This window comes from Solenopsis invicta, chromosome 13, assembly GCF_016802725.1.
Source record: "Solenopsis invicta isolate M01_SB chromosome 13, UNIL_Sinv_3.0, whole genome shotgun sequence".
In the NCBI taxonomy this organism is placed as follows: Eukaryota; Metazoa; Arthropoda; class Insecta; order Hymenoptera; family Formicidae; genus Solenopsis; species Solenopsis invicta.
Genome location: NC_052676.1, coordinates 7,954,072 through 7,969,424, shown reverse-complemented (window position 1 = coordinate 7,969,424; position 15,353 = coordinate 7,954,072). Strand labels below are relative to the sequence as shown.

The 15,353-nt window shown below is 38.4% G+C and overlaps 1 protein-coding gene across 1 annotated transcript in view; it reads right to left on the bottom strand.

The window, feature by feature from the left end:
- Positions 1-11,020: 11,020 nt before the first annotated feature.
- LOC105203254 overlaps positions 11,021-15,353 on the bottom strand; it is a 59,555-nt gene continuing 55,222 nt past the window's right edge. Inside the window, exons 3-4 of the mRNA XM_011172030.3 lie at positions 13,610-13,813; positions 11,021-13,144 (exon numbers count right to left, since the gene is read on the bottom strand). Coding sequence (XP_011170332.1) covers positions 12,491-13,144; positions 13,610-13,813 — 858 coding nt within the window. The 3' untranslated portion in view covers positions 11,021-12,490. The remainder of the gene's footprint in view (positions 13,145-13,609; positions 13,814-15,353) is intronic.

Below are 15,353 nucleotides of genomic sequence, written 5' to 3'. Positions count from 1 at the left end.
AATAAAATCAAGTAGATGATTATCTAGATGATTTTACATAAAGTTAGATAAAAAAATCATTTTATTTCATCTTTATCTGGATTATTAATGTATATTAACTTTATTTTTATTTTAGATAAGAGAAATTATATTTTTCAAATTATTTAAGATAATGTAAATAGTATCCAGAATAAGTATTGTCCTCAATCTAAATCTTCGAGTTTGTCAACTATTTATTCTAACAAAATTTTTCGAAGTTATAACAAAATTGCGTTTTGAAATGCACTACCAGTACTGAAAATCTATAGTATACGTAAAGTGATTTGTAGATTTTTAGTATATATCGGAACGCAGCAGTAGTGTAATATAAAAATTGCACCAAAATTATAATTATATATTTGAAAACTTTTACAAGAAATGTTGTCATTATGTTATATATTCCTTCTATTTTATAAATTAAATTTTTATTTACGTATTTATTTAAATGAAGAAAGAAATATTTTTGTGAGATTATAAATTATTACTAGAACTTTTATTTTTAAAAAGTAAAGATTGAAAAATAAAGATATGAATATATTATTTTTATATTCTGAATTGTTTTACTCAACAGCATTAATTTTTTTAAAAATTATCTAGACAAAATCATATGGAATTTTATCTTTTATCTAGGTATAAATAAAAATTAAATTATCTTTATTTTATGGATACATATCTCTATCTAATATAATATCATAAATCTAATATAATATCATAATTTTAAGTCGTCTAAGTGCTACATAGAGTATTTAGTTAGCTTTATCTGATTTAATATACAAAACTTCTAGTATAGTTATAATAGTGCACGGCACTGCCACTAGATGGACGTGACGGAATTCTATTTTTCGTAAGTAAAAACGGCACAAGAAAGAATATATATTATAAATTTCTAATACAAGTTACTAGGAAGTACACATTGACAAAATAATTTTTTGTTATCTACAAAAATTAACTTAGTAACCTGATGATTCTTAGAAATTACATGTGCTAAAACGTATTAAGAGGATGCTATACTGACGGAAATTATCGACCATTACAGTGTTCATTAATTTTTGAATTGGCTTTACAGATCACAAAATCCTTTTGCAAAATAAAAGTACGCACCAAAACAAAGTCTGCTCTGGTAAATTTTATGAGAAAATCGATCAAAAAGTTAAAAATTCATTTATTTTCGATTCGTGGATCTGTCAACCAAGATTAATTTTTGTTATTTACTGACGTTTTGTAGCTCGTATGTATAAAATGAGACCAGGGCGGACTTCAGAAAACTCTAACAAACAACACTGACTGTGTATCGTTTCAGTCAACAACCTAACAAAAAAGTTTAATAGGTGAACAGTTGTACGTGTCCAAATTTCGCTTAGCGTACGTAAACGATGGCAAGAAGAGCAGTGGCTGTAGTTAATAGGTCTTTTCGCAGATGGCGAAATAATCGAAAAACAAAGACAGATCTATGCGTTGGACAAAGAGCGATAGCCTGGTCTCCCTCGAAAAATAATCTGCAATGCCGACGTCGAGGAAGTTCTTCGGTAACTATAGCATCCTCTTAAGACATTAACAAATACTATCAAAAATTTATGTTCCACATTAAAATTATATACTCATTAATATCATACAGATTTTAGTTTCATGATCAAATTCTGGTATATTTAATAAGAAAAAATTAATCATATTTATCAGATAATTTTTACAAGAATTCAGATTCGTTCCTTTGCCCACACACGTACTTATTGAATTTACAAGATTTCCAATTGCAACGAGATTCCTCTTCCAGTGTAATTTTAACGAATTAAGGCAAATGTCTGGCTGTTACTGCGTCATACAAAAAAATAATTAATCACATTAGATTACGCTAGCTTAGATTACGTCACCTTAGCTTTGTGATTAATAACTTATTCATTGAAACAAGCAACGTTACGGATCGTTAGATATTTATGAGTTTACTTCTCCGCTAACACGCCTCTTTGACAAGCCTCCCAATCATAAACTCGTCATCGACGCGTGCTTCCAAGAAAGATGTATAACAGACGTAAAGAAAGCAAAGAATTTGAGAGATTCGTACAATGTTGCCTAATTGGCGACGGCGATTAGGGGCAGTTCTCGCTTACGTATCGGCAATGTGTAGAAAAGCTGCTTCCAGGAAGAAGGGACCGCGTCAGCAGGTGCTTGATAAAATGACGCCTTCGGATAATCCGGTCGCTCGTCCGAGGACATTCTCTTCGCAAATAGCGATATTTCGAGCCGGCATCCTTTCGCGGACCGGTTTTTTCTCGTAATAACGAAAAGATTTAGCGCTGGCATGAAGCGTCCGTGTCCCTATCGCATGCAACATTGCGGAGAGCTTGCACGACCATTGGCATTAGCATAATACTCAATTTCATTCTTTGGCCGCTCGTCGCCGCTGACACATTCGTGCATTAGCAGGTGTCGGGCGAAATTGCCGATCCTGCGGGATGATTGCGCCTTCCAGCATGACGGCTTCGTGGAAATTGTATGAATTAGCTGGGAAAGAAAACACCGTAATGGAAGACCCTTGCTAAGAAGGTACGACTCGAGTACGGTCCCTTGCGTTTCAATGTTAAAACCCTTTGCTTTTGGTCTATAAATTTCTATTTCTAAAGCATTCAAGTGAAGTGGAGTAAGGTATTCATTTCCATCCATTTTCATTCCACGCTATCGTTTCGTGATTTGATTCTTGCGCAAGATTCCCAGATGTTCCTATGAGATTGAAATGTCTTATTGATGAGTAAATGAGTGGAGCGTCAAGATAACCACGGGGAGAAAACATTATATTATGCAATATTTAGATATTATGCAAATAGAGAAGAGGATCCAATCAAAGTGGAAAGATCGATGATGTGAAATCGATATTTGCAAAAAATGATAAAAACATATAAATTATAGGGAGATGTAACAGAAAAAAGGATAAGCTCCAACACACGCGCGCACATACACACACACACACACACACACACACACTCTCTCTCTCTTTCTCTCTCTAGTCTTCTCCTCTCAAATTGCCGGAATAAATTTCGAGACGAAACCTGCTGAAGCAACGAGAGAAACTCCGTTTCAAATCTGTACAAATTACAGGAACTTCATGGAGGTTCCGTGTCGGCCCGAGGGCCCGGACGATCGGGAATCGATTTTGGCAGAAAAGTGAATCCAACGAGCGTGGCGACCGCCCGTGAGGCACCCGCGGTATCTCGATCCCACGAACAAGAGTACATATACATATATATACAACGCTCTCGGGGTCCGCGTACGGGGTTCGCCAGTTCACGGCTGGCAGACGACTATCTACCATCTTGGCGCGTACAGGCGGAGGAAAATTTGGTAATAAAATTTGTTCCCGCCAGTTAGACCTGGGCCCGTTGCCAAAAGCGGCTATTAATTCTTTATCGCGCATCTTCGATCTCCTGCCAAGTCCCGATCCGCCTTCGGATCCGCTCCGTGGATGGATGCTTTTCAATATCCAACGGGATTGCCCTCCACGCGCTCGGGAGAGCGCTCGCGCTTCAAAAACAAAGTACGAAAACGACTTCGGCCTCGATCGATACTCGAAAATTAATAACGCCGCGCCGCTCGTCTCGCATGACGAACGCTGTTTGATCACTGCCCTACCGGCGTCACTGCGGAACGAAGTGCGAACTCCTACGTAATTAGCATCCAAAAGGATCGATAAGATTACGGAATTTCGCGCTAACCGGTCCCAGGACACGCATGTACGCTAATAGGTAGCCGGTCGAGGTTTCGCGAGAGCGCCCGGATCGTTGATTTTTTTTTTTTTTTTTTTTTCCTGAGGGACTCTCGCTCGTGAGCGCCGCTCGTCGTGTGCCCCAACGTGCGCGCGCGTTTCGTGGAAGTAAGAGCAACGTCCCTCGTACAGCACGAGAAACGACTTAATACGTGGGTAGAGCGTAATCCCGCACACAGGCGAGCTATGTACTCGCCCTGCACACCGATTTATGTACATACATAATGGCGATCGCCGGGCCAAGTCGCCGGCATTTTATGGGACGAGCTGGCCACGAGCCCGGCGAGCCCGTCGAGTACGTTCGTCGAGCTGTCGTGATTCGCAAACGAAGAGAGCAATTTTGTTTCCGATATAGTTCTCTAATAAAAAAACATCAAGACAGAAGTACGCAGAACGGACGTTAAGGGAGAACCCCCAATTATTTCTAAATGACGCACTAAATCTCTGATATTTAGTAGATCATCCTATTAACGTTCAATGTTGTAAAGAATTTGTAATTGAAATAAATTAAAAAAATGTAAAATTTATTTTCTGTCGAAACACGCAGGATCCCATCTTGATCCTCGAGCTTCCATCGTGCCTGAAGCTCGCTCTATTTCGTTCCAAATTCGTTCAACCACTCTTCTTTTTGGTCCACGCTAAAATATAGCAGGCGCAAGATATTAATTTACGAGAAATTATCGAGTTCGCTTATCGCGCCGGAGAATGCTCGAATACACAAACACATGGGAAAAAAGGTTGAGTAAAGGATCCAATGAGAGGGCTAGGAGACCCAGGTTCAGATATTTAATCTGGTGCGGAGTGGGTAAGGCTCATCTAGACAAGGAGAGAGGGCCTTGTCGAACGAAGATCGAGCGGAAAGATAGCCGATACCTCTGGGAAATATCGGTATCGATAGGTGATCAGAGCTAAATGGTTTATGCGAGCGATCAACCTCCGACCCCTTGTAATAACCGGCAAGGAATCTGCCGCCTGATCTATTGGATCGAACTTGATCGAGTTACACCTTGGCGGGATGGGCCAGTCGTATTCCCACCCAGCAGTTCTTTTTTTCTTTTTCTTTTTTCGTGAATTCAGAACGAGGCAAGTAAGGATCCTCTCTTTTCAATTTTGAGTCATGTGAGCAACAAGAAGTCTCTCGAGTTCAATGAATCTACGCCTTGAAAATGTCAAAGCATTCAGGAAATCCGAGAGATAAGGTAGATTTGTAAGGAATCGCACGAGAACCAACCAGTGCCGAAATTTTGATAAAGTGTGATGGACGCTTTTAAATAGACCATTCGAACAGGCATTTAATAATAAATAAGAGGATGTAAAAGAAAGAAAAGAAGCAGACTTGTCTCTTTCCTTCCGTCCTTTTCTCTTTTCTCCTTCTCCCTTCCGCGCATTACGATCAGTTAGGCATGAGCGGTGGCCAGCGATACACATTATCCGTTCGACAATGAAGGCGTCCACCTAATGAAGGAGAGCGGCGATCGGGGATCTCGTAAATCTTCGGATTATTAATACCCGGCAACTCCGTGCGTGAAATTCGGCAGGTGGCCGGTCGGACCTCTAATCGCGATACCGGAATAATTTACACCCGTATTCCTCGGGAATCATCGCGGGAACGTTAATGAGCGCCGGGCAACACTATTTTCGCGTGATTTTCGAGCGCACTGATCGCTGATCGCGAGCCAGGTGACGCCTGTCCGAGCGATCTCGAATTTCGACGTCTTAATATCTCGATTTCTCTTTCCCGTGTACATACGCGTCGAGCGCGTAGCTAATTGCAGTGGCAAAAAGTAAACGAGTAGCTTAATCGTTGTCCGTTTTATTTCTTTATTAAGATAATAATTTATTATAGGTTGTGCCTTTCAGGAGTCATTAACCGCATTTGTTTGTTTTAAGTGAAAATGTTTACTTTCATATAGATATATTACTTTAAGTATATAATTTTATATTTTTACATCTCTTACACTTAAATAATGATTTTACAAATAATATTATTAAACTAATAACATTATTAAACTTAATTAAATTGTTATTTTGGATTGAAAAATCTGATTGTCTTGAATGTAAAAATAGTCTAACAATAAATATTTTCTAGAATTGCAAAAAAAGTTACTCGAATAAAAGTTATTTCTTCATTTTATTGACATAAATATTTCAATTAAGAAACTTTTAACCTGACTGCAAGTAAATAAGCCATTGGGATCCGCCGAGTGAATAATTGTTTCGTGTTAAATAAAATTTTTTCGTTTTAAGACATTTTTCTCTAATATATCTTCTTACACTAACGCTAATGATTTCTTGCATGGACCATAGTAAGCGAAGTGCAACGGATTCGAACGGCTTTGCTACAATTACCAACGCGATTTGTCACGGCCAGAGAAATCTGTATAATGATGCGAATGAATCACTAGACGCTTTACAAGGTATTGCGGCATGCGCGTAAGAAATGAAGACAATTGTACCGTTTGCGTCAAAGAGACAAGGGCTGTCCTAGTTTCTACGCCCACGTGTAAAAATTTAAAAATTACACACGCAAAGTACAAGCGAGAACATTCGACTATTACAAAAATATTAACACGCAAAGAAGACAAGTTATAAAATTGAAACTGTAAAGCATTAACTTTGTAAAATGAACACGAATAATTAAAATCATGACATTCGAGAGCACATTTCTTTTTTTTTATCAAGACCATAAGTAATTCGGATATTCTCTGTAAGAAACGTGGATCCGGCACTTTTTCAGTTTCTTCGATTCAGTTTCATACCTAATCGTAAGATGCCGGAATCGCGTCTTTTCTTAAGACTCTAGGATATTGCGATCATCCTCGGCAATCGGGAAGCGCCGCTCTGGGCCCCGCCGGGAGGCCGAAGGGGGCACGTAATGCCGTTCGTGCCCGGCGACAATGGAGCGGTGCGAGAGGCGAACGAGGAAGAGGAGGCAGCCGCCGCGAGGATTGGCCGGTAATAGAGTCCTCAGGCGAGGGCGAGGGCAGAAAGCATCGGCCGTTTAAGCGCTGCTCCTCGTGGACGGCTAATAATATTAACCGCGCCACATCGCAATCGCACAATGGTCCTTTGTGGAGGCGCCCGGTCACGCGCGCGCGCTTGCTCACGTAGAGATGCTCGTAACATAAATCGCGAGCGACGACGCGCTTTATTGTCTTCGCGCGACGCACATTACCATCCACTATGTCGCCGTCTTCATCCCCTCAACCTTTTGTTTCTTCATTGCCGTTTTTCACGACGTTCACCAATTTCTATTTGCTAAAGTGGCAATACCATTTTCGGACGACGGTCGTTTTCCTCTTGCTATCGCGAACTTACTTTACATTTGAAGAAATGAATTCGGGATCAATTGACCGTCATAGATTTTCGTGCGCACATTTCTTTTTTTTTTGTTTTTGAAAACCAAAAAAATTAATTGTTAAGAAATAATTATAATGCAGTTGTTTCGCCACATGATTATTAAGAAGTGTATATATTTAGTGATGTTTAAGTAGATAGAACAGAACGTTCAAGACATTTCCTTATATTTTTCTCTGTATACGCATGAAAAGATACTTATTTTAAGTCATTATCTTTTTTTAAAATATCTCTTAATTAAAAGAAATAATGACTGCCAACATTAAATTTTTTTCTAGTGGGAATAAAATATTAGCTTCAAAGTAAATAATTAGTCAACGAAGTAGAAATTTTATCATAGAAGAAAATATTTTCTTGTAGTAAAAGAAACTCTTTCCAGAAAACGAAAGTATATTGAAGCATATTGAAGAAGGTTTATTGAAAGTAAGAAATCTAATTACTTAAGTCTAAAAACTGAATTAGAAAATGTGTATCTTTAGTTCAGGACGCATTGGTATTAAAATTAATTCTGATAATGAGATTTTTAAATTTTGTTTTAAGAAATAGACGATAATGACAAAAAAGTTGTTTTTATTAATTTTAGGACTATTAGAAAATTAATCAGTGACATCACGTGTCCAATGACGTCATGTGGCCTCGATAAGGACACTGTAACATAATCCATTACTTTTACAAGAATTAAATAATACTTTGTAGATGCGTTTAAGCATTGGAAACATTTTAAGAGTAAACGTTTGCAGAACAATCTTATACATGCTATAAGGCTAGACTTATTTTCTCGTTTTTAAAATTAAAAAAATTTTACACCTACTCTACTCGCGCGTCAACAAATAACCATAATTTAATACATTTTCAGTTTTAATAAAATTATGTGTCGAGGGTGAACAAATATACAAAAATGCATTTAATTCTTAAATGAATTTTTTAAGTATTTAATATCTGTAAATATAATACATTATATAACAGTCCTTAGCGACCATATTGTACACGTGACATCACGGGTTAATTTCTAAATTATAGTAAAATGTTTCTTTAGAACAAAATAATTTTACTAAAACGTAGTAAATATCTGTGCTTGCAAATTTAGTGGATAACATGTCACATAAAGTTTCACGAGCGATTTTTATAATAATTAGAAAACCAATTGAAATAATATAACATAATTTAATTGTTAAAAATGTTATGAAATTCAAATCATCGTTATTAAAGACAATTGCTATTGTATTGCACGATATGGCTATAAGTGATGTGTTTTATTACATCAAAAAGAAAATTAATTAAAGATTTTTAAGTGAGAACTACATTGATTTAGAAGCAACTTGAAATATGAGAAAAAGTTTAATATCGTAAACGTTCAGTAAAATGATAGATATGCTAAATCGATGTAATAAATTCAACGATCTTTCATTGTTTTAAATTGCAATTTCGAATTGCCATTCATTATTCCGTGTATAATAACCGGCTAATTAATTAACAACATTAATTCATACAATATCTTCATCTTATCCTTTCAACGTTTCATGGAATTGCATAATTTAGACTCTAAGCGAGTGATACTGACAATGAGATCTTATTAAAAGCGTTTGGAAAGTGCGCTCGAAAAGGCTTGGGAATCGTCAGTCGCGATATTTTTAACGGCGCCGAATATAAATAGCGTTGAAATTGCAATATAACAGCGGAAGCGATGTTACGCCGCGTCTATGATTTATGCGCGGCTCATTGTTCGCCACGCGACGCCGACAGCGGCCGCATTGTCGTACATCGTTATTATTCCGCTGGTCTCCTTCCCCTCGCATCGACGTTAAACGAACAAAAGCTCTCGACTTTCAGCGAGAACGTTCCAGACTCGTGGCGAGCATAAATCGCGCTCGCGCAAATTTACATAAATATCTGTGCTGCAAACGCAATTTATTCTTCGCTAAACTTAGAATTAACTTTCGACCAGTGAAAATTACGTGTGTATCGTATTGTCTTATATTTCAAATTTCAACTAGTTTCGGTGATTAGAGCGAAACTATTAATAAACTTTGATTTCATTCGATTTCATATTAATTGTGTTAATTCACTGTTTCATTACATTTAATCGATGAAACTGAATCCACACAGCATAGAAAGACTGCAGAAACATTACACAAATGTTTTATCGCATCATTGCAAAAACTTTTATATTTTATAAAATGTTGCTGTAACATTGTTAGGAAATGCAAAATGTTCACTTTTTTTAATATTATAATATTGCTGCAAAATTATAATATAATATTATATTTAATAACTTATAATAACATGATATTATAATTAAGGTGTTTTTAATTTAAAAATACAATGTGGGATGTGTATATAAATATAAAAAGTTAATAAAATAATTATATAAATAAATTTGCAATGAACTATTATTCAATCATTATTATATCTAACATTTAGAAAAAAATCATCAATACCGACATATAATTTCCAAAGTGACGCTTCCCTTTCTCGGAAACTGATCATTACATTTTATTAATATTATTCAGTATATGATTAGTTTAGATAATTAAAAAAGTAACAATCCATATATATGTTTTTCAATATAAAATCTACTAAAATCAACAAAAAACAAATTCTTGAAAAGCGATAATAAAATTAGTACAATTTTGTTTTGCAAATTGTATAGTTTAAACAATGAATATATCTTTGATAATATTGGACTGTTTTACACGTTTATAACGCCTAAAAACTTTGATTTTATTTTTTATTATTTTTTTCATACGATTTTAGACATAAAAGCTGAGTGAAGCATAAACTGACACACCTGTCATTTTTCCTTATCTTACTAAAAACTCTAATAATAGCAAAATTTGAAATTCAATATTACGTTCAATATTACAAAAACTGCTATATCTGCTATAATTATAACGCTGACTGGACACTTTTTAGCTTATATTTTTGTTTGCAAAGTTTTAAATTTATTTTTAGTCTCTGTTTAAGAAATGTAATCCGGAAATAAATGATACATGTATGTATCTACGAATATCTTTTTTTAATTAATATTTATTAATATGAATTTTTATATAAAATAAATACTATATGTTAATACGTTATCAATAACGCAATTGCAAATTTATATTTATAAAACTGTTTATCTTTTAGCATTTGTATTATATATCTGCGTATGCGTTCGCGTGTGCGAATGTGTATCCCACAAATTGTTTGAATCTCAAACAACGTAACTTTTAATGTGTCTCTCGGAGAAAAAATTTAATATTAAAACTAAAAGTGTTTATCTAATATTGAAACTTTGCTGTGAAGATAAATTTTTAAAATTGAATTTTAGGGTTTAAAAAAATTTCCTTGACTGAGGAAATTGTTATTAATATCAAGCATTTTCAAAAATAGGTTTACGTGACTAATCGTGATAAAGTCAAGCTTAAATGCAATACAAGTTTTGTGTAAAATAATTTATGAGCTTGATGAATCAGAAAATATGCACGAATATTTATGTGTATAAAATCTTAACAATTTATTTCCACATTATATTGAAAATATTGCTGCAATATTATTTAAATTATATTGCACATTCATATTATATTTTAACAATATGTCTGAAACATTACATCGCAATATACAAAATTGTAACATTACTGCAAGGCCTTGTGTCGCATGACAATTACTCATATCAAATTATTTTATTCTATAATGCAAGAAATAATAGTTTTCAAGAATAGTAATTCTTAATTAGTTTATTGAAATAATAAACTCATATCACGTAATTAATAAGCTCAAATTAATTTAGTTTTATACTTACGCTGCTTCGGCCGTCTCTGATCCTGTCGCGCTGATTTCTTCAAATGCTTCTGATAAAGAGGAAGAGGGATGGGACGACGTGCGGGGGGATGCAATGACTGAACGCCGACATGGTCTGGAGAATAAATTAATATATTTTTAATGGATATATGATAGGTACTGGTTTTTCGCATATCCCGGATCATCGTATGGCAACTCTTAATCACCCCTAATCAACCCTAAATCGAGCTCGAAGATCAAACTTGCATACGGGGGTAGAAGGGGAGCAAATCTTTGTACCACGCCGTACTCACGCTCGTTTAGGATCTTAAAGTTTATATACAACGCCAAACAAATTCCTATCGCAAAGGTCCTCAAGAGCGTTTTAATTTGGTTTTATCTTCGAACTGAGTGACATTATATTGGTTGTACATGTTCAACCACTGCGCTATTATAAATAAAAACGCTGGATACAGCGTTATCCGATTTGCCCAGTCTATCTCCCCTATAGGAATTCGAGTCACGATAACGAGTGGCTGCTGTAGTAATTTTCAGCGAATCAATCGCAATTGTGTGTAACGAGTTGAGAACCTCCGCCCTATTGCTTTAAATAATATCCGCGATCGACGAACACTGGGGTATCGACTACTCAAAAATTAAATAAAACGGACCTCCTTCCCACTATTTACATTAAATACACGCATATATGCACTCGCACTTTTTCTCACTCTCTTTCTCTCCCTTTTTCTTTTATTCAGACATACACTAACACACACACTCACACTCACACACACACACACACACACACACTCTCTCTCTCTCTCTCTCTCTCTCTCTCTCTCACTCTCTTTCTCGCTTTTCTGTCTTACCTCAAAGTCGGACAAGCCGCCTAGTCGGCGAGATATGTCCACGTTTATTGCACATTTTTTCCATTCTCTTCTTTAAAAGGAAACACAATGGACGAAATCAAACGCACTCGATCTACGATGGTCACGCATGCATTCGATATGTCAAACTGATATAAGTCTTGCCAGTCCGTGCCGATGGCGCAAAACTTAGATCCTCAAATTCCTTTAGACCCAAAGAATCTCGTAATTACGAACGTAATCGATCGCGATCTATTATAACTTGCAATTCGATTGTTATACCTGTAAATTTTTCAATTTGTCTAATATCCAATTTCTCTGTAATTTCTTTCTTTCTTTAATCAGCCTTTGGCTCGTGAATTCGTGAATGTAGACTTTCAGAGATCTCGGAATCGAGAATCTTAGATGCGCATTCATCGATGGACGTGAGAATGTCTACAAGTACGCGAGGATATCCATGAATCTAGCGACTTCAGTCAAAGCGACAGGAAACCCTGGCAGAAACGGGGACGTTACCGTAGCTGGTTTCTTCTCCGCGCGTTTTCACGACCACCAGAAGTACCAGTTCCGCGCTCTTTTACGCTTCGGCCTTCGCTCATTCCCAATGGTCACTTCACCGTCAACCGGTAATCTTGTCGAAGAGTTTACCGCCGCCACCCCTTCGCACTCTTCGCCACTCTCGACTACGTGAAACTTTTTAATCCGGCACACCTCGGCGCCATTCCCCACCTGTTCACTACGTCGTGGAGGGCGACGTGCAAGCCGACGAAACGGGGGACGTCGGCGACGTCGGCGTCGCCGGCCTGCGATCCGATGCCGCGCTAGTCCGATTGTTTCCCAACAAGCTGTCGATGGAGAACGGGTTCAGCCTCTTCCTCTCCTCCCTGCCCTTCACTGACAGATCAATGCTGCCGCTCTGGACTTCCTCCTCGCTGGCGGCCTGTCTGATCAGATTCCTGGCGCCGTTACCGGCCGATTGACGACCCGCCCCGACTCCCACCAGCTCGCGCCGTCGCTCCAGCAAGCTCAGGCCCCAGTGATGAATGCCGGGCTGGTGGTTCAGGTGCTCCATCGGCGGATTCTGCGGTGGGACTTTCCGGGGCTCGCTAGTCTCGTTCGCGTTACTGTTGAGGGCCGGGAAACATTCACCGTCCACGGAACCGTCGGCCGCCGAGTCCACCCGCTCGCTGTCACTCTCGCTGCAGGAGTCCAACCCGCCGACTACGTCGATCTCCTCGTTGGCATCATTACCGGATATATTGTTGCTCTCGCTGCCCAGACCCAGTTGGCCGAACGAGTTCAGAGGACCGCTCCCGGAACTACGACCCGACGCCGCCTCGCTACGAGACTCCCACTCGGCACGCAATGTCGATAAGTCCACCGTTATGCCCTGAAATTAAGAAAATGAAAGAACTCACATTATACATAACTACTGTTCAATTATATAATCCGTGTAGATACAATCGGCTGTATATTCCGATGTAAAGGTCAATTTCTGCCAAATGCGTACATATTGAATCGATAAATTGTTCCAAAAAAGAAAAACATTGTAAAGATAAATTTTATACGTGTATGTCAATAAATTATAGAAAGTAAGGAAAATATTTTTTTTTTTTTAAAGGTTAAACTCTTCTATCGTAAAAATATATCAGTATTTCGAATAAAGAATATTTATGCTGCTATTATACGAATGAGATCAGGTACGTACTACTCTTTGATAAATATCTAAGATAAAAAATTTCAATCTTTCAGAAGGAATTGATACGTTCGTGAAAAAATATTAATACGTTGTAGTCCAAGTACTTGGAAATTTTTTAATTGCGGAAGGATATTTTTGCGAGAGTTCGCGGCTTACTTTGGCAGCGAGTTTCCGCTGCTGTCTCTCGAGAGCTTTCAGCAACTTCTTCTGTCGCCTCTCGCGCTCTTTCCGTCTCAGTTCCTCGGGTGGGATAGGTTCGCCGCTGCAGCTCTGTGGGTGAGCGTTATGCGCCGGCCTTCCGGGGCCCTTCTTCGTGTGTTCCTTCTTCCGCCACTTTGCCCTTCGATTTTGGAACCACACCTGCAACGGCGATGGTCAGCGAGGGTTAGAGTTAAAAAAAAGAAAAGAAGACGCAATCCAATTAGTATTTTTCCAAGATATTAACAACTGGTTTTCCGTTTATCAAAAATCAAGCGGTATCTTTGTTGAGGAAGGTGAAATCCGAATGCACTTCCCTTAATCTGATTCGTCGCTCAACTTTGATCGCGATTCGCTCCTTTATCTATGCTTCTACAGAAAGGAGATTAAATCGACCACAAGTTCGCGTCGATTGACGTCGACGAAAGCCAAGCGCCGTTCCTCGCGGGTCTTGAATCGTAACAGGCGCTCGCGGCGTCGCGTAAATTTGCGGATCTTCCCTCCCGGATCGCCCTTCACGTACCACGCGAAATTTCCCTGCGAGCCGCTTAAATCACAGCGCCGCCTTCACCGCGGCGCTATCAGAAGCGACACGAAGGGCGGATGCATTAAGTTCCAAAATTACAGGAAGGCTTCTGTCTCAGGACGAAGGACCAACGACCCTCTCGGGTGTCCTGATTCATTGAGGACGACAACCCTTTGCTCGCGTGAACGCTCGTGGCATGAACGACGATTTAGGGCTAGCGTGAGCCACGACGCGACCGAAGGGTAGCGAGGGCGCTCTCTCTCTCTCTCTCTCTCTTTCTCTCTCTCTTTCTCTCCCTCTCTCTCGAGGGGCAAGGGAGGTGGCGGCGAGGGGGTGGCCGTGGGGGAGAGATGAAGACATTAGTTGTACGGCCCGGCCGGCGAGCGGCGCTGAGCTCACGCGAGCCGAAGATCAATAGATCCCCTCGGCTCCCTGAAACACCTTCCTCGCGTCACGTAGCTTTACGAAACTTTCTTTGACTCCAGGACACTTTACGAACCCCTGAACGAGCCTAAAGCGCTCGTTTGTCTCTCTCTCTCTCTCTCTCTCTTTCCTCCGCTGCTATCCGCGAGTTCCCGTTACTCGCGATTAAACTTCAGGCGATCGTAATTAATTCGATTAGTTCGACGGTCCTATTTAGAATCCGTCGCACGCGCTTACGCTATTTAATTCTCTAGCCTCTCGACTTTCAGCGCGAACCTCGCTGTGCTTAAATCACATAACGTTACTGCTACGGCTACCGCAATTTTCAGTCCGATAATATCTGGACGCTGTTACATTTTATGTCGATAATTTCAACCTGCCAACCTTAATTTCCATTATTTATTTCATTACTTAATATCATAATCTGCAGAAAAACGGCAGTCCATGATATCGTCGAGCAATCAAACATATAAATCATTTTACAAAATTGTAATAACTTTACTTGAAAGAAAGAGTAAGATCTATGTAAGAGTGAATACCGTGGATTTTAATATTAACTTTTTTTTTAGTTGGAACGGACGCCTTTTATTTTGTAAATTGCTCACTCAATTTTCGTGAAACTTGGAATAATTTAATAATGTTATATTCGAATCTGGATAACAAATACAAAATTAAAAATAGTGGATTCTGTATAGAAGACAGAATTTCAAAGAAATAATTTGACTACACCGTGAAACTCGATTTTAACAAATT